This window comes from Penicillium canariense (genome assembly GCF_028826845.1).
Source record: "Penicillium canariense strain IBT 26290 chromosome Unknown utg000003l_segment0_segment0, whole genome shotgun sequence".
NCBI lineage: Eukaryota > Fungi > Ascomycota > Eurotiomycetes > Eurotiales > Aspergillaceae > Penicillium > Penicillium canariense.
This window is the reverse complement of record NW_026622730.1, coordinates 2,316,415-2,341,059: the sequence shown is the minus strand read 5'-3', so window position 1 is coordinate 2,341,059 and position 24,645 is coordinate 2,316,415. Positions and strand designations below refer to the sequence as shown.

Genomic DNA, 24,645 nt, shown 5'->3' with positions numbered 1-24,645 from the left:
GCTCCTGCATACGGTTAGACCCCCTCCACAATTTGGGGATCAGTGAGAAACCCCTGCATGAACCCACCCCCACCATCTTGGGGGGGAAAGAAGATGGTGGGGGAGAAGAACGCCCAGCACCAAGAGATCGTCGGGGTGCGGGCCCCGGGCAGCATTGACTCCTTACCCAAATGCCATGGATCTGCTTTGGTGGCCGCAGGGAGCGTTGCATCGGCATCACGCCGAGCTGAAACGAGCTCTGACGCAACCAATCTCGTCTAATGGGGTTCGGGACCAAAAATGGGTCCCAGCCGCCCTACGACCCCTGGACTAGGAGAAGACCGTATGACTCCGCTCATCGGCACCGTGGAAGCCCTTGTCCGGCGTGTGGAGGCGGGGGCCCGGCTGGATCCTGATTTTCGCCGGGGGAGATATTCCAACCTCGAACGCCTACCCATGAGGACGAACCAGGCGTCCTTGGACGGAACGTGGATCCATGCCCTGCTGGTCAAGGAGATCAAGGAGATCCCACTTCACCGCTGGGCTCACTTGATGCATGCGACACTCCGAATAGGTGACTAGCAAAGTTTTGCCGACCTTGCTTTTCAACCGACGATTTTGTCTCGGTCGATTTTCTCTTCCTGCGAGCCACGAGGGTACGTAATGCGTGCACCCCCCCTCAGGGAAGGTGGATCACGGCTGTGACTTCGGTTCTCCGCCCGAGAGCTCCCTTCCCGCACAGACCGAGTGAGAGAAACGGTGGACCCATGGACAGTGGAGTGTGGTGGCAGATGGAGTGTCGGACGAGAGTTGATCTCTTCGGAGGGGGGGGGAATGGGATGTGATGTTTATGATGTTCCGTCGCCACCAAAATCCGGTCGTCCGTGGATTCAGGTGATCATGATCACATGATGGCCCTGGACTCCACGAAAGACAGGAAGAAAAAGGGGAGATTTAGGTTTTTCATGTACGGAGTACGGAGTAAAAGTGTCCATTAGGGGGTGAAGACTGCGAGTCCGGGAAGGCCCCGCTCGCAATGCATGCGACAGCGGGACAAAAGGACCTGTGTTCAACATCAGAGCTTGCCATCACGGAATGGAGAGAAGGTCCGGGTCGAAGGAGCAAGGGAAGTAAAAGCAGATTTAAAGATCTTACTGAGACGCTAATCATCACCCTCTCGCGGGCCGTCGGCTGGGACGGCAACGAAGCTAAGCCGTGGAAAGAACACGCCAATGGAGACACTATCTCAAATGGACGTCGAACCACGTCCACAGACGGGATCAAGACCGACAGATGGGAAACACTCCTCGTTCGTGGCTCAGTGTCAGACGTCGAACTCGGACACCAGCCCCCCCCCCAAAACAACCTTGAGGGTCCGCGCCACAAATCGTTAAGCTCCATGGATTGAGGCGAGGCATGTGAAAGCGCAAAGATAACAGAGTCTAGACGGGGTGGGAACTCAAAACACGACAACACAGCCCCAAGATGATTCGCCGTACGGGGTCTTGTTCCTACCGATAGGGGGAAACGTACTCATTCGGCCGCATTGTCAATGGGCAATGTACTATGGATGCTGAGAAGCGATTCGCCGGTGGAATGAGCTGGTCAAGGACTGGCCACTCTGCATGCGGATTACCCGATCCAGTCTCCGGCAGCATGCCCCCCTATTCTTCAGGACAAGGCAATCGTGCTATTGTATACTCCGTATGCCGGCAAAGGTCGTGGGGCCTCGATCCCGGCGATATTAATATCGCAACCTGTTATTTCTCAATGGCCCCAATCCCCAATTAGCGCCCGACACGGCACGCAAATGTGATTTCTCCCAGCCTCAACCAACCATGTGTCCTGCCCGGCCATTTCAACGCGAAGGCAGACCGCGTCACTGCCTCTGAAGGAAGCACCCGCGCCATGACCTGGTGTTGAATGCAGTGCCATGCCGACAGATGGAGCATCTGCAGAGCCCTAGCGCAGCAGTCGAACTTAGACTGTTAATTCTTGTTCCGGAAAATCCTCGACCTGGTCGACAACGAGCGTGCATGTGCAAGACGGACATAGCACCATTCCCAGGAGCAATGGCCTAGTGCCTCCCGCACTAGTGCCATCTTGAGGGATTTAGCGTCTTCAACCTTGCCTTGCCCTATTCGGCAGTCAATCTTCCCGGCCTCGCCATACCGAGCACAGCCGCCCTACAGCCCGTGGAGAGCGAACTCGCCACGTCCCCTCCTTTTCCGGACCTTCAGCCTATCTGCTCGGGCATTTTGGCTTTTCGGGTGCAAAGGCCTACCCCGTCCGACCACCGCCCCCCCCCACCCCCTGACCCCTCTCCGCCCGAACAGTCTACAGTGGGCCCTGCGACCCCTAAAACTATTGCATCATGACTCCTGCTATCGATGGTCCTAGCCCACCCCCGGACCGGTCAATACAGTGACGCGGGTCATACCCGGGAGGTGTTCCTGCCATTCTGCACTAGGCTCCTAACTCCACTATCGTGATGTGTCTGCCTAGGCTGCCATCGATGAAATGCCGCGCACACCCATTGACGAGGATCAGCGAGGATTGGGTCAACATCCAGACAGCGTCGATAATCCTTGCCAGGGGGCGCCCTACTGTGGAAGCTTCGTTTCGGGCCATCCAGTCTTGGCTTTCTGTATAATAAAAACCAGTTTTTCATACTCTGTCTGCGACATCTGCATCTGCAACGCGCCATCACCCTAAAAGCACAGACCTGAACGTGAGAAAGCAAAAAGGTCTCTTGGCAGCTGTGTGGGACAGGGGCGGCTGGATATACATCTGCGGACCATGCTGTATCCCATGGGAGACACGAGTTCCGATCGAATGATAGCTGTCGTCATGTTGTTGGGCTGGGGCCCCTTCCCAACCAACAACCAACAACCCCCCTCGTCGGTCCATGCGCGGGATTTGAATGGGGGAGAGGAGTAGAACCACGTCGCCTGTGCGGGCCCCCTAGACCCAGACCCCAATGGAAGGATGTCTGAATGATCTCGTTTTTCAGTCTCGTACTGGGGAATGTCGGGGGGGACCAACCCCGGGAGAAAGATGGAGCAGAGATTCTTAATTTGGGCGGCGTTCTCGCCAATGATGGCATGTGATTTTAGAGTGATATGCAGGGTACGCCATGTTCACAGGAGAGGAAAAACTAAATACACGGAACCAAGCAAGTCGAGTAATAGTCATAGTCATAGTCATACATGGACGCGGAAAACCCGAGATTCCGATTGCTTAAAAAGAAAAAAGGGAAAGAAAAAAAAAAAACCATAGAAGTTCCAACCGGGCAAATACACACAATCGCGGAGTCCCAGTCCCAATCCCAATCCCAGTCCCAGTCCCTGGCCCTGGTCCATCGAACCAGCCAAGATTGAGGAAGATCCGGGTTCGGGTTCGGGCTCGGGTCTAGCCTTGCACGCAGCCTCCACAAAAAAAGCCCCATTGACGCCGGAGAATCCCACCGGCCATGAAGATACATAGTAGATAAACGCTCGGGGATGAGGGAAAAAAAATGAAAAATGAAAAACAAAAACAACTCGGTAAAGCGAATACGCTCTCGGGTATCGGAGAAAAATGGTCGACGGCCTCCAGGGCACAAAGTTTAAAATGGAAGCGGAACCGCCATAGAAAAGAAATCCATCGTAGAAGAAATCCATGTCGATCAGGGCCGCACTGACGAATGGCCGATTTCACATTGAGGATCCATGGTGGTGGTCGGGCTCGGGAGAGCGGCGCATTTTAAGTGGAGAGAAAAGAGGGTCGAATCAGAGTTCCTCGGATTGTTCGAAACGCAAAGAACGGCGGGCCGGGGCAGGCGGATTAGGAAAGAGGGTGGATGCGGGCGTCCGAGATCCACGGCCTGAAAAAAAAAAAAAAAAAAACCAAATGACGCCGAAAGGAGAAGAGGAGGATAAAATTTTCCCCCAGTCGTACAAGATTATCGTGTACAGAGAAGACATTTCCCTATGACCACGATAAACCGGTCGTGCGGACTATCCGAGCAGCGAGTGTCTTTGTTGCCGTCCAAGGTGGTGCGGAGGAAGTGGGCGGCAGGATTCTGGCAGGTGCTATAGATATAGTAGTTTTTGAAGTAGTTGCACATGTTGGTCCCATGAAGGCTGGCGGAGAGCGGGAGAGGGGGGGGGGGGGTGTTGTTGCAATTGGAATGTGACGGAGGTAAGGATAAGGACCGCAGTGGACGGGATGCGGAGAGCAATGAATCAGATCAGATCAGATCAGCGAGAACAGACAATTCGAATTGCTCCCAGGAGGGTCGGCAAAGCTGGAGAGGGAGGGAATAGGTGTGACGGTGACGGCCCTGGAATGGAAAGATATGGGTTGGATTGCGGCCAAAGGGCCAAAAAGCCCTTTTGAATGATGGTGCTCGAGTGCCAGCACCGGGAGAGAGGGAAAAAGATAAATATTATAAGGACCGGGGAAATACATTCGCAGCCCAGGTCAAATCGCAAAAAGAAAAACTACGGAGGTTTCATTTACTCCATAATTCCACAGCTCCAAGCTTGTCGGTACGAAGCTGTAACTATCTATAGTACGGAGTACCGTACCTACTAGCTCTCCTAACTTCTGCACGGTACCTAGGAAACTAGCCCAGTAGGTTGGGTAGCGTTCCCCTTCTTCCCCCACTGCCCCCCCTCCCCCCACCCACTCCAGCAACCCTAGGAAGTACCCCCGAAAAAACAATGGTCCTTTTCACTAAAAGCGGATCCTGCATGGAGTGTGGCTTTGATTTGTGCACTGTTGAGCACGTCCGAGGACCGCCGGCCGGAAATTTGCCTCAGATTTATCAGGGACCAGCAACCTTCCTCCAAATGACAAGCCCCCCTAGTTACCATCACCGCGGCATATTATCTATCGGATAGGTGGGAGATCGACACGGTTCCTTGTAGCCGTTGATGCTTCTTCCACTCACACGTGGCGCTAGTCAGGATCTACATGCATGAAACACATATGTTGTCGTTCAGCGTCATCGCGCACAAGGAGATGTTGCATAGTGCGACAGGCGTTTTGGAGCGAGTGTATAGGGCCTGGAGAATAGGTAGGCTTGTGCCGCTTCCGCTATACAAAAGCAGAAAAACAAGAGGTTGAATTCAGGCGAGCGCCAGGAAAAGAACAATTCCTTTTTCCTATATAGTCTGGTGACGATAGTTGGACCAATTTCCACACACATTGGGCAACCCGGTAGGACACTGGGTGCGGAGTACACGACGCGTTGGGCAGTCGCAGCTAGTGATAGGCTAAGATGACTCCGTCCTCAGCCGGGGATGGCAAGGGATGGCGGGGGGGGGGGGGGGGGGTAAGAGAGAAAACTTTCTCGAGGGGATCACTCTCAGCCTCTGTCCCACATCATGACTTGAAACCCCCCTGTCAAATGATCCCTTTTAGTGACTCGTCCGGAGCCCCGTCACCCCACTCCAAACAAAATTGATTGACTGCAGAATGACCAATTCTGATGGATGGTACAGCCGAAGCACCAAAAATCAAAATAGATGAAGTAAAATTATAAACCCAGGAAATAAAACTACGGGATATTGACCACGGAAAGTAAAAGGACCTTGTACGCTGTGGCTTGGCGGGCCGGGGGGGGGGGGGATGCAAACTGTTCTGGGCAAGCGATTGGCAAATCAGGGTCGTTCAGGGTAGTAGCGTCGATGGCAGCCGACCAAAGATGGAGAGCTCGTTTCCGATCTCGAGGTGGCATCCCGGCATAAGTTCAAGTCTTGTTTGTGCCGAGTTGGCGACCTCCGGCAGCACTTCACGAATCAAACGAGAGTCGAGACTCTTGCTCGGCATTCTCCACATTGCATGGCTCCAGTAAGAGTATTGCAATGGCCCCCCGCCGGTGAAGTAGACTCAGCCCTGGGTTTGATCCTTGTCTTTTTGCTTTTTGTGTTTGGGCTGGCTGCGTTGGTCACCAGGCACGTTGGATCGCTATTCAAGCCACCAGGCACCGGGTTTAAACTTGGCACCGGTGACCAGTGATATTCCTCGTCACCAATCGTGCAGGGTTGCGTCCACAATGGCTTGTGGTCCCAGATAGGCCCGGATCAGATGGCGCGAAGCCGAAGACTATTACGAGGGCCGGATCCTCCCAGAGGTGATGATGTGGGTAGGCCAGGAAACCTGCGGACCGGATGGGAATGGGGAGGTCGAGGCGAGAAACACGAGATAGTGCGACATGCCCATTGTGACGTTTCGAATGCAAATGGAAGGCCAATCCACCCGCTGGATTTTCTTCAGTAATCTAGCAGCAAATGGCCTCGGAACACCATCTTGTGGTCTCATCTCTTCCCGTGTGTTGATTCGAGTGGTCGGTGCAGCCGGCTGCAAGTTCCAGTGGAGCCCAACCGGACTGATACGGAGGCGGCGCGATGCGGGTTCCAAGTCCCAAGTGTATCGGGTTGTGGAGCTTGCTCAGGCCATAGTCCCCTAGGAGCTTGCCGTGGACTCCGCCTCGGGAATAGCCCTCCGCAGGGTCGCAAGTTCTGCGGAGTTGGGTGAGCTGCGGTGACCGGGCGGCACCGAGGTACGGAGTGGATGACGAGCCCTCATGCAGGTTGCAGCATGGCTAGCGCAAGTACTTTTTGCACCAGGAGAGGGTTCATCATGCGTGATTGTCCACCGTCCGGGCTGGGCCGAGCTCGGCCCTGAGTCACGTGGTAAACCCTTCGCTGATTCACCCCTGGGGAAGACATGCGCTAAACTCAAAGTGGTAACGGAAAAACAGCCGCCGTCCAGGCTTGTCCCGTGACCGTCCCCCTCGCAGGAAGAAACCACTCCCTTCATCAACGAGCCTCTGCGCCGGCCACGACGATTACTTGCACACCGAGAGCAGACCAGCTGACCTGAGGGGACGAAAGAGAAGAGAAGCAGGCTGCAGCTCTGGTCCTCCGTCGTCAACTCGCTCTCTTCATCCCCGCTGTTCCACCCTCCCCGTCGTTGTGGAGACCGCCGTCCAGTCCTTCGTTTTATGACCGCCCACCGCAACAGGTAACTCACTGTTTGTTGTCGCACCTCTCCACAACCCTCATCATCCGGCATCATGGGATTTGGTGACTTCAATTCGATATGCGAGAAGGTGCCGATGCCGCTGTGCTCCCTAGTGGGCTCCGCGTCGTCGATCTCCGGTTCCACAGGCATCATCTCGAACTGCTATGCGCGAAACATTGAGGTTGCGAATACTATCATCTTCGAGGGCGCCGCCTCTTTTATGCACATCATTGCGCTTGCTATGACCGTGATCATGATCCTGCATATCAGGTCCAAGTTCACGGCTGTCGGTGCGTCTTACGCTACTGCGAGGGATGGATTTATACACAGGACCGCGCTAACCTGCATTGCATACTCTTAGGTCGCAAGGAAATCATTACCTTCTTCTATATCTTCTTGGCTCTCACGATCTGCTCACTCATCATCGATGCGGGTGTGGTTCCTCCCAGGAGCGGTCCATTCCCGTATTTCGTCGCGGTTCAGAGTGGGCTGGTATCAGCCCTATGCGCTTGTTTGCTTGTCAACGGTTTCGTGGGTTTCCAGTTGTACGAAGATGGCACAGCACTCTCCGTGTGGCTGATCCGAATCAGCTCCGCGGCCATGTTTGCTATGACCTTTGTGATTGCCCTAATGACCTTCAAGTCATGGGGTGGATTGGGGCCTACAAACACCGTGGGTTTGTTTGTGGTGCTCTATGTTCTAAACGCCATCGCCGTGGCCATCTACGTCGTGATGCAATTGTTGCTGGTTGTCAACACGTTGGATGACCGCTGGCCGCTGGGTCACATCTCATTTGGGCTGCTAGTCTTCATTATCGGGCAAGTACTTCTCTATGCCTTTAGCGACACCATTTGCAACAACGTGCAACACTATCTGGACGGCTTGTTCTTTGCCACTTTCTGCAACTTGCTTGCTGTGATGATGGTCTATAAAGTAAGATTCTTTGAAAATGAGACTGATGTACGCCAGATGCTGACGAGACTTTAGTTCTGGGATTCCATTACCAAGGAAGACCTGGAATTTTCTGTGGGTGTGAAGCCGAACACTTGGGAAGTGAAAGAACTGCTGCCCGAAGAGGATCGGCGCCAAACCGTCTACCAAGACACCAACTCAGAGTACGCTGGCAGCATGTACCACCACCGCCAGTCGACGTACGGTCACCATCACTACTAGCTGCTTCGCCATTGTCATTCATAAATGTGTCCATGAATATGTCGATACCTTTCCATTCTCTGTTACAATTAGTGTTGGCTGATTAAACCTGGCGCAGTACCAGAAGTTACCTGATATTTTAATGCATTTTGACAGGATATATATATTATGATGACTTGCAACATGGGAGCGAGATTATAACAATGCCCATACTACTTTGGACTGATAAAAATCTAGCGTTCTGATACGTGCAACTGTATCTTGGCCTCCAACGATCCTTCGTCGGGTAATATCTTCAGCACTAGTGGTCACAAGGCTATTTCTCCAAACATCGAATTGATATTACGGCACTTTGAAAGATCAGAATAGGCTCGGTACGCATGGACGCACAGTCACGGTTCAGAGAGAGTTTTCTGCATGTTGTTTCACATACCGAGCGTGGCGTCGATCTAGTAAGCGATCCTTTGAATGGTGATGCAGCCGATCCGGCATGTTAAACTCGTCTCGAGGCAACATTAAAAGATACATGATGCAACTGGCGGGGGCCGCTCCTATCGATGTAAGACAAGCCGCCACAAATCTCGAAACCGACCTCTTACGTCACGGCATGCCAATGAGCTGAGCCATCAAGGCTTAAAGGATCATCGAGACGCTGGAATAACCAAGGAGATCGACACGGCCCCCACCAGCGTAAGTCTGAGCAAACCTGGCAGGTTTGTCATTGGAGAACACGGCTCACCATCGTGGTTGATACCGGGTTAGTTGGCCGTATTGAAGTAAGGAGTACTGTGGTTCGTATGAGCGAGATATTCGCAGGCGTATCTTGGCAGAAAGACTCCACCGGAGGATATCGCTGTCTCGGACGATACATACCATAACATCATAGGCAGGGTTTCTGATGCGACGGGCGCGGGCAAAATTCTAAACGTGGAGCCCGCCAATCAGGGGAAAGTAGTACGGAGTTGAACTTTCGATGCCAGTCAGAGATTTCGCCCGCAGCCCAAAAAGGTGGAGTAGTAAACTCTGTGTGGTGTGTGCCCCGGGGTTGTTTCATTGCACGACCACAACATCGTCGGCGTCCATGAAGTCATCCTCGTCTGCGGGTTGCTGACGGGATTCATTCCCCTCCGCTGGTCCGGCTGAACTGCTGTACCAGCCTTTGTCGATAGAAGTCACCAAGGTCTTGCAAGCTTCGCCGACAAGATCATAAAATGCGGGATTGCCTTCGCGCAAGAACATGCTGATATGTGCCTGAACCTCGTCACTGGCCTGGTTGTTGACAGCTTTTCTCCATTGGAGCCCAGCTCGTGATGAAGTCGCCACCTCCTTATCATTTTCCACTTCGGGCGGAAGGGTGCAGAATGTCCTGTTTTTTGACCTAATGATCTTCTGAGTGAAGGATGTTTTGCCAGTTGATGTGTCCGCGACGAGATTCGCCGCACCCTGTCCGAGACAGGTGTAAAAATTGACGCATTCGATGCCACGATCCTCCTGAACCGTGACTAATTTTTCGAGACGCTGCCTCAACTCGGATGTTCGTGCTAGACATCCTATAAATTCGAGATGAGAAGAGACCCAGGAAAAGCCTGCGGTCAAGTTCTGTCGCTGGGAATAGAGGGCCGCGGCACCGCCGGCAGCAACGGCCCCGGCGGCTCCTGCAAACATGGCGTATCGACCCCAGCGCTGCCAGGATGGTGTCGCCGCTGCATCAGCCGTAGAAGGTAGAGCCTTAGGGGCTTCTTTCGCGGGGACAGCAGCCGCAGTCTCGTCAGGTGAGCTCTTTCCGTAGCCGAAAATCCCAGCAACCTCCGTGAAGGTGTTGTAGGCAGTCGTAGCGTTGCGATAGTGCCCCTCGGCTCCATATGAAACCACGCCTGGCGCGATTCCCAAGAAAGGGGTGTCGAAGGCGAGTACGCCTTGGATGTGCGGGAACATGAATGTGCCTGGTTCCACGACAGGCGTATTGTCCTCACTCTGAAGCGCTGATTGGGAGTTGGAAGTCAGATTCCCAGGAATAGGCTGCTCGCTTGCAAGTAGTAGAAGTGCCTCCGCTGCGACAATTCCCCCCATTGAGTGACCGATGAGGAAGACATGGATAGAGGGGTCGACGGTGGGCGAGGCCGTGTGATTCGCAACCTCGAGGTCGATGACAGTGTTTTGCAGCCTGCACCAAACCAACGATTAGCCTCGGCTCAGAAATCCATAAGGATTTTGGGCGGCTGTCTTACCAGTCGCGGAATCTTCCCACGCATTCCTTCAAATCGCCCTTGGTCTCATATCTGGGGTACACGGCCGTTGTAACGTTAACCGCCGGGAGCGCCTTGCTCACTACGGTCCGTAGATTCTCAGGAAAGCTACCGAAGGTATCATCTCCTCCCTAGAAAAATTGGGTTGATAAGTCAGCGTGAGTCTAGGCTGACAAGGCATCCGTCCACGAAAGCGCCGATGATTGTGGGGATAGCGTCATTGTTTTGCGGGGGAGGAGTCAGCAAGATGATTTTCGTACATACCTTGAATCCATGGATAAATACCAGGAGAAGTGTTTTGTGCATTTTCAGATCACAGGTTAGCATAAACCATCATGGTAGAGGTATCAGGCACAACCGCTTTGAGAGGTGCGATCAAAACGCGAACACGATGCGATTCTACCGCGATGCCAAAAGCTTAAGCCTTACGTCATGCCATCACGTGGACGGTACCGTGCTTCCCGCTTACACCGCCAGCCCGCCATCTCTACCACCCCACCTGTGTCTTTTAGGATATACATATTTTTACCGCCAAACCGCTGGAGCCGATTTTGCGTACAGTGTCGGAAATTGAGGAACCAGATTGTGGATGGGCTTTGAGATGTAGAGTTGGATGATCAAGTCCGTCGACAGAGAACCTGTAAGTAGCAGGTGGCATAGCTCGTAGCCAGGAGGGAGGAGAAGACAGGTCGAATTGCGGCCGTCTGTTTGGTCCAGCAGGTCATTTCCTTAAGAAAGGCGCGACTGTTGCACTGTTAGTGTAGCGGAGCTGTAGACTGACAGTGGGACGGCGCAGATGATTGAATTCATGATTGCTGCTGCGACACGGTCGATGGTTGGCGTGAAATCAAAGGTGGTCGCGCAATGAAGGAGTTTGGTAGAACCGCTGGAGGTAGACTAACCGATGAGGTAGGGGGTTTTGGGAAAAGATATTGGGAAAGCATTCCGCTGAGATGAGTTAGAAGTTGTGAATATGTTCATACTGAGGGAAGAACAGAGTATGGAGGGAGCACTGGTGAAAGGGACCTTACCTTGATAGCTGTTTCCTATAGGTCTAGATAAAAGATGCTTCGGTCGACTTGTGCGGTTCTTCTTCTGTTGGGGCAATTGTAAGCAAGCAGACCAATAATTTCATACAGAATACTTGAGCAGTCTACTCTAGATGTAGTGTCACGTATGCATAAAAACAAACGGATAAGATAATCAAAATGCAAAAAGAAAGGTCGTGCCCGGGATCGAACCGGGATTGCCAGAATCAGAATCTGGAGTGATGAACCATTACACTACACAACCGTGCTTGTCGAAGGATGCTCATTTCTAATGCTACAGATTTCAGAACGTAAATGACGCCAAAATAGAGCGATGCTCTCCATTCTCTTGATTCAGTCAGCCACTAATTTATAGCGCTGAAGCGCTACCAACAAATCCTCGCTTATTAGAAGAGAAAAAAGCTTAATCAGATAAGGATCCTATTTATAAGCATAGGTAATAGCGGCTTATTACTTATTTATTTTATTATCCTCCGAATGTTTTTTTGCTTAAAATAAAAGAGCACTCTGCCTTTTCTAAATTCATGGTATACTAGGACCTCTGGCACATATATCCTGAATTCCTGTCGCATTCCACACCCACGGTTGTGTAGTGTAATGGTTCATCACTCCAGATTCTGATTCTGGCAATCCCGGTTCGATCCCGGGCACGACCTTTCTTTTTTGCATTTTTGTAAATTCAATCTACAGCTCAGAATTTGCTCTTTTGTTTCTTTTTCAAACAATGAAAACTCCATTGGAATGCTTTCTAGGGATCGCAATAAGAAAGAACAAGGGCGAGCATGCTGAGAAGGCATTTGTCTGTGGCTGGCTAATTTGCGTTACTTTCATCTGCAAGCCTCTTGGCCTCCTTGAGCTGAGCAATTCGAATAGTTATGTGACCCTGGGCAAAGTAAACATCTGCCAGTCGCGGGTACTGTGCTAGATCGCATCCTTTCTTCTTAAACCGGCCCCAGGTGCGGCTAAGGGTTTCACTGGTGATGTACTTGATCGCGGTATTCACGGGCTTCCAGTCGCCTTTGCGCTGACAATCTGGGCATGTAAATTGGCGAAGCACAACTGTCGGAACTGAATGAATAGTCCACCTTGGAGCATCGTCCTCTAGAATACCTGTGCACCCTTCGCGTGGACATTTGAGCTCAACTGTCCGAGGGATCTCTCCAAGCTCAGCTTGACCACGGCGAAGAAAATATTGTTCCCATTCAGCACCCCCGCGGGTACGGAAATTGGGGATATTTTCCAGGTTCTTTTTCAGTGCACGCACGTAACTTTGAGATCTGTCCAAAGGATGAAGAAGAACACGACGTCCCGTGCAGTCAATGAGCCCACAGCCTGTCTGAGAGCTTTTGACGACATAGTAATCCACGTTGTTTTTAGCATAATACGCGAAAGGGTCGTCTAGTACTCTTCCGTTACAGGAAGAGCATACCCGAGGAACAATGCCTTTTGATGATGCTCTGAGAACCATCAAGTCATTGATTGCATCTCTTGGTGTACGACAGATGCTCCAAGCGTATGTAATCAGGATAGCGAAGGCAAGTCCAACGATGCTAAATGTTTCTGGACTTCCGTTACAATGAAGAAGGCGATAAGCTGTCTCGGCTTCTTTGCGTGAGCCTATTGGGTGCTGGTCAATTCGGAGTCCGTCTTGGGACTGAATCAACCCAGCTAGGCTGGCTGGAAGCTCTTCCCAGTGATAAAGCTCTCCCTCGGATGCTTCGATGGTGTTGATCAGCTGCTGGCATTCGAGCTTCTTTGCAAAGTTGAAAGATGCATCAGGCATGAACATAACAGCTACATCATGCAGCTCTCCCCAAAAGCGGGCAACATTTTGAAGACGAATCTCTTCCTGTGCAATGTTAGAAGAAACACTACCAGTAACTTTGACAATCAAGAAATTTTATCATACCAGAGCCTTGTCATTTGCAATATTGTCCTTGGTCACGATCTTGTGTTCCTTCAAAATATGTTCAATCACGGGCAATTTGGTCCCCTGTAGCTCATTGTGGTCTTTTTGAGAGAGACTAAGTGTACCCTTAACCGAGGAAATGAGTGTCGCCCCTGGGAAAGCAGCTTTGAGCTCGGCGTATGCTTGGCCTTTTAATGTGTCTCTTTGCTCCCGGATCGCTTTTGTTGGCCGAAATGGTCGAAGGAGTAGAGGGCTAAGCTTGTAAAAGCCTGCATTGATGACAATGTTGCCTAGGCAAGAAGCCACCTCTAGCATTAGATCCTGTCTCCCTCCTTGCTCTGTTCTGAACGCCTGGGCCCGAACATTTGTTCCTTTCAGGAACATGAAAAATTGCGGGTGGTTGACAAATATGATAAAACGTCGAACAGAAGTTTTGTCCTCGCCAAGCTCTAGGTACAGGGTGACACCTTCGTAACGACCCCACAAAGGTAGAGTGCACATATTATTCTGTAGGCGCCTAAGCATTCGCTCGCGTACATTCGCCCCCCAGCAAATTTCCACTACCGCTTCAATATTGGACCGGAGGGCGAACACGAATGCTTCATGGATATCCCAGAGATCCGGTGGATAGAGCATCTTGCAATGTCTGCTGTCCTCTCTTCGAGCTGAATGGTCGAATATCAGACAGTTACCGGCCGAAAGGCCAACGTCGTGAAGCTGTGCTATACACGGATTCGAAGGGTCATCTATCTCGCCGTCACAAGGTTCGTCGATTTCAAACGTTGGATTGAAAAGGTGACATGCAACTGTGGCATCAAGACGGCCGGATGGGTGGACAAGGTATTTGCGAGATCGCTCAACGTTGTGTAACTTCCACCACGCATATTCTTCCTCCCGGTAACACTTGAATGCGGCATCCATAGACCAGTTAGAAGATCGGTGCATCCCTAATTTGTTGTTAATCCTGGTTTGTGTTGTTTTCGGAAATCTCAAGCGTGCTTACCGTGGGTAATATTCTGTTGCAAGTTTCGGATAAGTGGTAAAGCACCATCGAGTGCCGTCAACACACTGTCTGGTGGATCATCTAGCCATAGATTTCCGAAGAGTCGAAACATCATGAAGGTTCGAAACCAATGGCACTGGGAAAGCAAGTTCAGGGTATGTTTGAATCTTGGAGAGCAGGCGCTGGGGAAGGTTGCCGTGTTGACATAGGAAGTGATGGGAAAGCAGTGGATGTACCTGAAAGGTGAGTAACATGTGACTTGTATCCTGGTTCTCCAGACAGGAACAGTCACTCTTGAGTCCTCGGGGGGCGGTGGTCAGGTGCACCGCAAAGGAGAATCGGATCTGTGGAAAGAGCAAAATGCCAAAACTGTAGCAAGTCACACCTGTCACATTGATGCCTTATTTTTCTCGTCGAAACAATCAGTGGGAGCAAAATTTCATGTACAGTAAATACGTAAGCCCTGTGGCGCCTCTTTGATATGGACTCATTTCTATGATGGACTAGGTTGTTTTTTAAATTTACATGCATGTTCCCATAACAACCATAGTGGTAATCTAAAGCTAGTTTCGGAATTATTATCCTTGCCTGCTGACTCTTTCTATCCAATCCTGTTTTTGGCAAGTCATCAGGGTAATTTTAGCCTGGGGATGCCCTGGTAATAACTGGCATATAGTCAACGAACTGCATCCTTATCCCGGGACCATGACTAAGAACCGCCCTGCCGACTGTGTATATCAGCATCCTCTGTGCTGTCACTATTCCCGTGGTTAGCACCATGGTGTTGCATGTCGCTCTTCGGTAGGTCCGAGGAGTGGAGACTTTATGGCGCAGCCAAGTATAAGTTCTAAGCTCAAAGTCTAGACCCCTTTCCAGGGACTCTTGGTGGTATCATCGACTACTTCGATTCGATATAAAAATATGCAGATATTGAATCTGTGGTTGTATTTTACTAGAGTTCGAAGTCAAATCTATCCGGTTGCGATACGTTCTACTGGACTAGAGTTCGATCACAATCCAATAGATTTCAAATCTATTGATTTAAACTTCATCACATCCTATCTCGAGCTGTTGCTACATAGTCACGATTTACCGCTGGTGGCAAACTGCCTAGTATTCCGCATTGATCTCACAAGTTCCCGTCTGTGATTCTAAAATGCTACTGTTCCCGCTCAGACCATCAATAGGTTGTGTAGTGTAATGGTTCATCACTCCAGATTCTGATTCTGGCAATCCCGGTTCGATCCCGGGCACGACCTTTTGCGTTATGCGTTTTTTGCTGCTATTTTTTACTATGGTGAAATGATATGTTGGCTGAAAGTCCACATTATTCTCCACTTTTTTGCTAGTTCAGCTCGGCTACGGCCCTAATGTTTGCGGATTATAGATGTTCCGAACATGGAAATCGCTCTTATAGTACTATATGCATTCGCCTATCAGGATATGATACGTAGCTTATGTGTCAATATACAGCTGAAGGACTTTTCTTCGTTATTATCTAAAACAAAAGGTCAACCGAAAGTGACGAAATATACCCGCGAAACGCAAAAAGATAAGGTCGTGCCCGGGATCGAACCGGGATTGCCAGAATCAGAATCTGGAGTGATGAACCATTACACTACACAACCGTATTTTATGAATTTGGCAACTCAAAAATTCAAGAGCTCAATCTTCAATCAAGGTATAGTTCTCCTCGGACTCAATTTCGCGTAAGACCTTATCTATAGAAGCTTCTACATATACCTCTCTTGTCAATGGCTTTTAGTGGCTACCACCTATGGTATACCTAGCGAAATAATACTTTCTATTATAATTCTGGATAAATTTTGGAACAGGTATCTTGGAAGCAACGTGGTCAAAATATATATCCTTGTTGTCTAATGTGGAAATATAATGCGTAAATGTAGTCTCCGGTAGCTAGTAAGCCCTAGGCTAGGTGAAGAATATTCCAATAGCGCGAAAGGGATAGAATAGACAGCAACCTAACCATCGGAGGAATCAAAAGCATTCGCCGGACACAAATATGGCAGGTAACCAATCTCTAATCTGTATCTATTGTTGCCTTCCCAGCGTGACCATCCTTGCCCAGCGGCCTGGTCATTATAACCGGCGCCCCTTCCTATTCAGCCCGGCGGCTTGGTCAGCTGAATCGGCCCTCTTTAGTTAAGTTCTTCGGTAGATTCCAATACATCACCATTCATCCACCTCAACAGTTTCTTCCGATGTTGCCATCCATGCTGGAAAATGGCTATTCTGCACAATCAAACGCAAGTTCATAGATTCCCCGAGCGCTCAGCCTTTCGTAATCGGAGCAGGCTGTCCTGCAAAGATGTGGCAATCAGTGTGCCATCTGGACTCCACAAATGACTTTCATGCACGGCCCTGCTCTCCGCAGATTGCGGAGTCCAGCCCTCCTGGATAAACCACTTCATTGGCACAAGAGAGGTTTTGTCGCCTGGCATGGCATCCCAATCGATCATTCGTAGTGCCTCCCCATGCTGATGGATAATAACGGTCAAAGTAAGACTAGACATCTCGGCCCAGTATTTGATGCCAAGAGCCCGCGGGATCAAAAGAAGAGAGTTCTTGTCACTCGAGTACATGTGTGCGCAGGCATAAAGATTGTCGTATTCTCCTCTAGCCTCCCTCTCTCTGATCTGGGCGGAAGTTGCTTTGGGGTCTTCGTCCGGTAGACCCTTTAGGCGGTACTGCGTCAATTGGCGATATTTCTCCGGTTGCTCTCGGATCGATTTAGACTGGTTATAGTCTTTCATATCGACTTTTCGCACATCAAGCCCAGGAAACTCCCGCTCGTCGATGCCTTCCCGCTGGACGGTCTCGATCCACCAATCTGCATCGACACTAGGGCTAACAGGTTGGTCTTCCGGCCGTTTTCCGGAAAGGATTTCCTGATACCGTCCTTGCGGGGCGGGGGTTGGTGATGGAAGCTTTCTTGACTCTCATGCCGCTTGAATGAGCATAGACACGAGAAGCAGATCTTTCCATCTTGCCGAGCATCGACTGCTCGGGTGCAATACATAAACCCATCACGAACATGCCGGACAGTATACACATACGGGATATCTAGCCGTCCGCCGCGAATAAATGTACCCGTCATGTTCTGCCGGGCACAGAGTTAGCTCCTTTAGTATCAAAATTATGGATATAATTCGTCTTCACTCCCTAGGCTATGGACCGCGGAATAACTCACATGGACCACAAACCCTGTACCGACAGTTTTGGATGCCGCATATGCGGACTGAGCGTATACATGTCCACCAAATGAACGATTCCCTTCGCCAGGAGGAAAAGGCGCAGCCAATGACCGGAATCGCTCAATTCTCTCTGGCTCGTTGATGCTGGCATGCGACTTCTCTGTATCCCCTAGGCGTTTTAGGGCCATCAGCTCCACAAAGGAAAGCGGGGAAGTCAACTCCTCCCAGTCGCCATCTGTACCCCCTGCAGATGACATGATGGAAATCACGCAAACAGGCTTGTTTAAAATCTGGTCTATATTCGCGTATTCACAAAAGAGTCGCGGACCTATATCGTTTGCTTTCCCCTGGGTGACGGGCAACGTGATTGATAATCAAGCCGAAACCCTGTAAGTACAAGAACTGGGGAAGGGCTTGCCTGCCACAAAGAGGTTCCTGCCGTACCTGGTTCTAATATCAGGCCAGATGTGGCCAGACAATTGGAATATTCGGCGTGGAGAGAGTTGAAGATTGAATTACTAGCTGGAAAGCTAGGTTTCGGCAAGAGGGAGCCTCGGCTTCCACGGGGTAGTCACGTGTCATCGTCATCTCCTACCAGGTCAAACGCGAGGTAATTGGACAAACCGAGGCCTTTTGGAGGATAATCATGGATTGGAAGAACGTGAAATCAGATTGTAATTTTATACAAGATGCGCCAATCGTGCTGACAGTGCTGAGTGGTTATGCCTAAATCCCACGCCATAATGATACAAGAAGAAAGAAAGAGGACGCTGGAGACCGATCTCCAAATCCCAAGGTCTTATCACAACTGCCCCAAAGGAAGATAATACTTGCCGCAGTGTCATGCGCCACTTAGATGGAATCAGCGATGCTGCGGGTCTTGTTCCATTCGACCTTGCCCTCGATATCCTTGATCTCCTCGAGCTTGTCGCCTAGCTTGACGACGGAGAAATTGATCATACGCGGGTCGAGTCCGAGAGTGCGGCGGACGGATGCTTGAACGGGGCCGGAGGCATCGAATCGCATGATGAAGTGGTGACCTTCGCTGTATCGGGCCTGGTGCTTGGTGGTGACTTTAGGCAGGCGGAAGGCGCCCCAGTTGGTGAAGCCGCGAACGACGCCGCCGGAGCGGATGACTTGGGCACCGGCGTTACGGGCAATCCTAATTCACATAATAAGCTACCGATCCGAAAGAGATGTCGCGCTCATTCTGTCGTTATGGTGGAACATACTCGCGAACCTCGTTGAGGCTGCCCGGGCGGACCTGTGAGAGAAGGATGCGGATTAGTTTTCGGCTCAGATAACATGATTGAAATGGATGAATAGTAGTCACATACAATGGCAATCAGCTCGTACAGCATTGCATCGAGTGGTGGCGCGCAGACCCGATGAAAAATGACGGAAAGGGACGAGGGACCTGCGTCGCGCAAAATCCGACGAGGTCGGAGGTGCCAGGGCTTATCAGCGGTCTTGGCGCTTCCTTATCAGCGGCGTCGCAACTCCGCCGGGGAAGCACACCTCTTTCCTTTCATTCTTAAACTCTTACCTCCTCCCACTTCTTCCTGTCCATTCAATTACCCCTCTCCGCTTTTAAAATGGCCGCTGTTGCTCGCTCTATCCGTCCCTCTGCTTTCCGGGCCCTCGCCCAGAGGCCTCTTGCCCCCTCCCTCGGCGCTGCGCCTGCTTTCCGCTTCCCGCGGGGAACCCGGAGCTTCTCGCAGAGCCCACTGGGTGAGTTATCTTGACCTTTGAGTTGGCCACAGAAGCCATCGGGGCCTTCATAGAGGCGAATTGGCCGTGTAGACCCATTCTGCATACCTGATTGAGCTTCTTTTTGCGACAGATTGCTAACGACGTCATCAATTGTCTCTCACAGCTCAGGTGAAGAAGTACACCGAGTCGCACGAATGGATTGAGCTTGCCGACGGCAGCAACATCGGTTAGTCAATTTATATGACGGCAAATTGGGCTGTCGATTGCACAGATGAGTCGTTTCATTAACGGAACTATACAGCCAAGATTGGTATCACCAAGTACGCCGCCAACTCTCTGGGTGACGTCGTCTTCGTTGAACTCCCGGAGGCCGATCTCGAGGTCGGTGCCGGTGAGCCTGTCGGCGCTGTCGAGTCCGTCAAGTCTGCTTCGGATGTGCTGTCCCCCGTGGCCGGCAAGGTCATCCGGGGTAACGCCGTCCTGGAGGACGATGCTAAGACCATCAACGCCAGCGCTGAGGGCGATGGCTGGATTGCTGAGATTGAGGTTGCCGATGTCGCTGAGCTGGATGCTCTGCTGGATGAGGCAGCCTATAACGAGACCCTCGACCATTAAATACTGGGTGTGTAGCGATAAGTTTGTGATAGGTGGGATTAGAATTGAGGCGAATGGTCGCGGCAAGACCTTTTCTTATGTTATCCTGCGATGTTATATTATATACTTTGTCTAACAGAGACAAAATTTCTTCAACAAATCCATACCTCTAGATGTGTGGGGCCCTCCACGGCCTCGACTGGCCAGCCATGAAGCAGAAATATTTGGCGCTATTCTTTCACTAGACTGTTTCTGATTTTCCTTTAAATATGTATATTACTGAGGTCAATGCGTTGATAACTGGTTGGATGTTTCTTGTGTGGTTACAGTACAGATATTAGAAAAATTTATGGATCAAAATCAACGCAAAAGGCTCGAAATATTTATTAACTAGGTACCTATTCTGTAGGTATGGACTAACCAGCGCACCCGTAGCAGCTCAGGAAATCCATGGATCTTCACACGTACCAAAGCACATGTACAAAATGTATATCCACAAAATTAAGCCGATATCTATACAGGGGGAATGGATTCGCGACAGATCGGGCACTGGAGGCGGAGCCTCATCCAGCTCTCCAAACAAGCAGTGTGGAAGATGTGCCGACAAGGAGTAACCATGTATGTCCGGCGGCTCAAGATACTCGAGGCCCCCTCAGTAACGCTACTTCCGCCTGCGGAAGTAGGCGCGGGAAGAACGGGAACCTCGATATCTTGCATACAGATGGCACAGTCAAATATAACTCTTTTGCGATCCTTAGATCTGTGCTTGTCATCGTCTTTCGAGTCTGTCACGAGATCACGCTCATCAGCTCGAAGCGATGCGATCGACAAAACACCTCCAGCTTCAAGGTCTTCATCGGGTCCAGGGGTATCCCGCAAAGTTGGGTGATAGTCGTAGGCAGGGGGTGCCCAGCCCCGAGGAACGAAGAACCGCGGGCCCAATATATCCTGGCTAGCCAAGAACCAGGCTTGAATCCATACCCATCCGGCCAAAACGAAAGCGGTTGTCCAGTCTGTGCGAATAAACAACACGTTTCCACGCGCTGTAAGGAAATACATGAACGGGAATAGTCGCAGGATACTCTGACCAATGACAAAATCCCACCTAAGCGCTTTACGACAATTTCGCATGACGTTGCGGTAGATCTGCGGGATCCAGAATGACAGATAGACCGCCGCCAGGAGGCGCGCATAAATTCCTCCCAGCCTTCTGGGTAGGATGAGGAGAGCCCAGAGAGACAGTATAAGTATTCCAGATAACGCGAGGTAGAAACGCGCATACATGGAACCCACATCTGTGCGAAGCTGTCTTGCCGTAGGCGCAGTCGTACGGTTGTTGGTGGGCGGTGGCTCCAAGTCGTCGTCAGGGGGGTCTTGATCCGGAGTCAAAATGATTGGCGTGGCACCAGAATCTCTGACTGCAGCAGTTGCTGGCAAGGGAAGTGTGCCTGGGCGGGTTATGGGTGCCGGCGGATCGACCGGTCGCTCTTCACGTCTCTCTGGCTCCTGCACAGCCCAGATCTCCATCATGAATGTCATACCAATGTAGCTGACAGAGAGAAATGCTAGAAACAAAGCAGTTGCCAGAACCAAGAATGACACAGCGGCATATAGCTCCATCGCAATGAACGTAAGAACGAATGCATCCCCAAGCGCCATCAATGCAATGGTATAGAAACTGACCCGGCTCCTCGTGGAGGGAGTCGATGCCTCTTTGATCTGCCGGAGAAGAAGGGCAATCTGCCCCACAAACACGGCAGAAACAACGAAGATGAGACGAGCAGCATACTTATTATACTCCTCATATTTCGGCCCAGATAGATATAGTGAATCAGAGGGTGGGAATTCTGGGGTTCCTTTGGTCTCGAGTAGATACCCACAGTCGGGTGAAAAGACGACTGCTGACATGACCATGAGGGGAGGATCCGGAATGGGTGCTCCCATTGGATACCTGAGCTCCTGTTCCATTCGCTCCAACAGCAATCGATCCGCGAGAGTGTCATCAATCATGACCGGATGTTGCTGGAGGAAGATAACGAGCTCGCATTTTGGCGCCGGAAATTCGATCTGCTCAGTTCCTGCCAACGAGGACCACGGGAATAGACTCGGGGGCCGATCCTGCTTCTCTGACACGGTGTCTGAAAGCGACTTGAGGAGAAGTCTGCGGGACAGCTCATAAGTATCAGGAGATAGTGTGAAGTGCGGCAAAGAAAAAATCCCGTCAAACTTCTCGCTCGAGGTACTCAAGAGAATCCCTCCGATTTCTGGAAAATGAACACCGAACAACGAGAAGTACCAGCTGCTACCCCAGAAATCCTCGCTCTCAACCGTCAGGCTGGCCCGTATCTCGCGGACGAGTCCTTCTCCATATCGAAGCTCCTCCCCGCCACCTTCTTCTATATCGAGATGGAAAGTGCCTCTGTTTCCCGTAATGTTCGAGCTGAAATCGTGGGTGAAGTATTCGTGCTCGTGGACGATAGCGGTCGTATTGAGAGGCACCTGGCGTTGCACATCTGTCTTCCGTACCCAGTCTCCTTGTAGTTTCCCGGTAACATTACGATATACCGGGAGGACGAGCTTGGTTAGATCCAGTGGCGACGATGCATTAGCGTCATCCAGTCCGATCGGAGGTTGAAGCCCGGCATCCGAGAGGACGGATTGCAACTGATGTCGGACACGTCCTTGGACATGTGGGAAAAGATCCCAGGCATAGGTGTCATTCTTCCGTACTCCTGCAAATGGCAGCCATCGATCCGCCGAAGGATTGAAGTCGCCATACCGCGACTCGTTCAACAGTCGGAACGCATGCCGCTCTCGATCGAGCTCACGCTGATGCTGGAGATCTTCATCGATCAACGGAGGATGTGACTGAGAGCTCAAAAGTAGGTAAAAGACCAACAGGAGGAAGAAAAAAGAACGACGGTTATCCATCAATGCCACGGGATGTCGGCATCGGACTCTTCCTCAAAACTGGCCGCTGAGCATCGCGGGGGACGGGAATGATCAAAGCACGATTGCAGCTTGAAGTACCGCGATACCAACAGGGCTGGAAAACAATGGATGACGAGGGTGGTAGTGTGCCGGGCGTCTATCGGAGTGAATGATGTACTTGACATGCGGTCGGGGCCCGCGTTCCCCGCCCTTTCCGCTTGCCAAGTGACACCTAGTTTCCCAGGCTGCTGTCGCCTCCGCTATCTCCTTTTCCCCGGAGCTTCATGCGACTTGACTCCGCTTGTTCACCCTCTCGGCGGAAGTAAGTTCGCAAGGCCGCTGCGATGGCTTCGAATCTTCCTCTCCCTATCCCCCCGCGTACCCCGACTCCGCCCGCGGACGATGCGAGAGATCATCATGCGCCGCAGGCCAACCCAGGAGTCGCAATCGACCGCGATGCCTTGTCGCCACTGCGAGATACGTTTCCTCGGAGCATTTCGCTAGATCCTGGAAGCCAAGATCGCTTGAGCCCGACCAAATCCTCCTTCAATTTGAGCCCCGGACCAGCCGACACTGTGATACCGGAACATAATGACTCTGCTGCCGCGGGGCCGTTCAATTTCAATACAACTGTAATGGCGAAGGGCCCGGTGGTCAAATCGGTACGGTCTAATGAGCTCACAAGTACATTGCATGCGCTAATGACATATTCGGCTTGGTAGAACATTGGACAACGCCGTGGCCACAAGTACAAGCACAGCAGTATTTCCCATCAGATCTTCCTCGAACCTCCTCCGCGTGCTCCCTTAGCTCTGCCCAACTCTCTGCCCATCCCAACATTGAAGGAATGTCGAGCTAGCATGTCTAAGGATCAGAAAACACGGTTTTGGTGGAGTGTGTGCCACATGTTCGTGGCTGCATATACACTCTGGACCGCGCATGGGTCGTTAGCCATGACAGCATTGTCCCACTTGATACTCTTCGACTCACTTGGAGCGCTTCTTTGTGTGGCCGTAGATGTTCTTGGGAACTTTGAAGTATGGAAGAGATCTAGTATTCGCCACCCATTTGGGTTGGAGCGGACCGAGGTGCTTGCTGGCTTTGCCATGTGTGTCCTGCTTCTGTTCATGGGCCTGGACTTGATCTCCCATAACCTGCAACACTTCCTGGAGAAGTCCGGTCATGAGCCCCACCACGTCCATGACCATGACGGGGTTTCTCTGGGCAGCGTCGACGTCACGGCCGTCCTTGCCATTTCCTCGACGCTCGTGTCTGCAATTGGCCTCAAGAACCATGCACGAATTGGAAAGGCCATGCGGTTTGCCTACATTGAATCTCTTCCGTCGCTTTTGAGCAACCCATCTCATTTCCTGACCCTTTCATGCTCTGCCCTCCTGCTCTTGCTGCCGTTGGTGTCAATTCGGATTTATGACTGGCTGGACAAGGTCCTCTCTGGTACCATTGCCATTTCCATGTGCGTTCTTGGGGTGCGGTTGGTGAAAACTTTGGGCTCAATGCTTCTCATGTCCTACTCAGGCCCAGGCGTGACCGAAGTCATCAAGGACATCGAAGCAGACCCAGCTGTCTTTGGTGTTGATGACGCGCGGTTCTGGCAGGTCCATTATGGGCTTTGCATGGCGAACCTGAAAGTACGTGTTGGTGGAAGTGAGGACACGATATCTCGTCTGAGAGAAAAGATATCCAGCTTGATTCGGAACCGACTTGGCGGGGGTTATGGTACTGGTGGGCAGAGGTGGGAGGTCTCCCTCCAATTTACGATCGAACGGACCTAGCCCGCTATCTGTTGAATTACATAGGTGAAATCGCATCTATAACACCC

General features: G+C 51.3%; 10 protein-coding genes across 10 annotated transcripts; 5 read left to right on the top strand and 5 right to left on the bottom strand.

The window, feature by feature from the left end:
• Positions 1-279: 279 nt before the first annotated feature.
• Positions 280-561, top strand: N7482_005684 (uncharacterized protein; the record flags this gene model as incomplete). The annotated part of the gene is made up of 1 exon (XM_056687809.1): positions 280-561. The coding sequence occupies one exon, from the start codon at positions 280-282 to the stop codon at positions 559-561; it is 282 nt and encodes a 93-aa protein (XP_056543364.1).
• A 454-nt stretch (positions 562-1,015) lies between these two features.
• On the top strand, positions 1,016-1,387 carry N7482_005683 (uncharacterized protein; the record flags this gene model as incomplete). Its single annotated transcript, XM_056687808.1, has 1 exon — positions 1,016-1,387. One exon carries the CDS (start codon positions 1,016-1,018, stop codon positions 1,385-1,387), a length of 372 nt encoding a protein of 123 aa, XP_056543363.1.
• A 5,658-nt stretch (positions 1,388-7,045) lies between these two features.
• Positions 7,046-8,166, top strand: N7482_005682 (chitin synthase export chaperone; the record flags this gene model as incomplete). Its single annotated transcript, XM_056687807.1, has 3 exons — positions 7,046-7,283; positions 7,355-7,926; positions 7,981-8,166. 3 exons carry the CDS (start codon positions 7,046-7,048, stop codon positions 8,164-8,166), a joined length of 996 nt encoding a protein of 331 aa, XP_056543362.1.
• Positions 8,167-9,195: 1,029 nt separating this feature from the next.
• On the bottom strand, positions 9,196-10,697 carry N7482_005681 (uncharacterized protein; the record flags this gene model as incomplete). Its single annotated transcript, XM_056687806.1, has 3 exons — positions 9,196-10,309; positions 10,374-10,522; positions 10,656-10,697. The coding sequence occupies 3 exons, from the start codon at positions 10,695-10,697 to the stop codon at positions 9,196-9,198; spliced, it is 1,305 nt and encodes a 434-aa protein (XP_056543361.1).
• A 1,554-nt stretch (positions 10,698-12,251) lies between these two features.
• On the bottom strand, positions 12,252-14,464 carry N7482_005680 (uncharacterized protein; the record flags this gene model as incomplete). The annotated part of the gene is made up of 3 exons (XM_056687805.1): positions 12,252-13,289; positions 13,350-14,296; positions 14,353-14,464. 3 exons carry the CDS (start codon positions 14,462-14,464, stop codon positions 12,252-12,254), a joined length of 2,097 nt encoding a protein of 698 aa, XP_056543360.1.
• A 2,161-nt stretch (positions 14,465-16,625) lies between these two features.
• Positions 16,626-17,824, bottom strand: N7482_005679 (acyl-CoA thioesterase; the record flags this gene model as incomplete). Its single annotated transcript, XM_056687804.1, has 3 exons — positions 16,626-17,214; positions 17,430-17,473; positions 17,564-17,824. 3 exons carry the CDS (start codon positions 17,822-17,824, stop codon positions 16,626-16,628), a joined length of 894 nt encoding a protein of 297 aa, XP_056543359.1.
• A 595-nt stretch (positions 17,825-18,419) lies between these two features.
• On the bottom strand, positions 18,420-18,928 carry N7482_005678 (mitochondrial 37S ribosomal protein bS6m; the record flags this gene model as incomplete). The annotated part of the gene is made up of 3 exons (XM_056687803.1): positions 18,420-18,729; positions 18,800-18,831; positions 18,905-18,928. The coding sequence occupies 3 exons, from the start codon at positions 18,926-18,928 to the stop codon at positions 18,420-18,422; spliced, it is 366 nt and encodes a 121-aa protein (XP_056543358.1).
• Positions 18,929-19,162: 234 nt separating this feature from the next.
• On the top strand, positions 19,163-19,895 carry N7482_005677 (glycine decarboxylase subunit H; the record flags this gene model as incomplete). Its single annotated transcript, XM_056687802.1, has 3 exons — positions 19,163-19,298; positions 19,444-19,506; positions 19,582-19,895. The coding sequence occupies 3 exons, from the start codon at positions 19,163-19,165 to the stop codon at positions 19,893-19,895; spliced, it is 513 nt and encodes a 170-aa protein (XP_056543357.1).
• A 492-nt stretch (positions 19,896-20,387) lies between these two features.
• Positions 20,388-22,805, bottom strand: dscA (ubiquitin-protein ligase dscA; the record flags this gene model as incomplete). Its single annotated transcript, XM_056687801.1, has 1 exon — positions 20,388-22,805. The coding sequence occupies one exon, from the start codon at positions 22,803-22,805 to the stop codon at positions 20,388-20,390; it is 2,418 nt and encodes an 805-aa protein (XP_056543356.1).
• Positions 22,806-23,149: 344 nt separating this feature from the next.
• N7482_005675 (cation efflux family protein family) lies at positions 23,150-24,598 on the top strand (the record flags this gene model as incomplete). The annotated part of the gene is made up of 2 exons (XM_056687800.1): positions 23,150-23,467; positions 23,528-24,598. 2 exons carry the CDS (start codon positions 23,150-23,152, stop codon positions 24,596-24,598), a joined length of 1,389 nt encoding a protein of 462 aa, XP_056543355.1.
• Between the last annotated feature and the right edge of the window lie 47 nt (positions 24,599-24,645).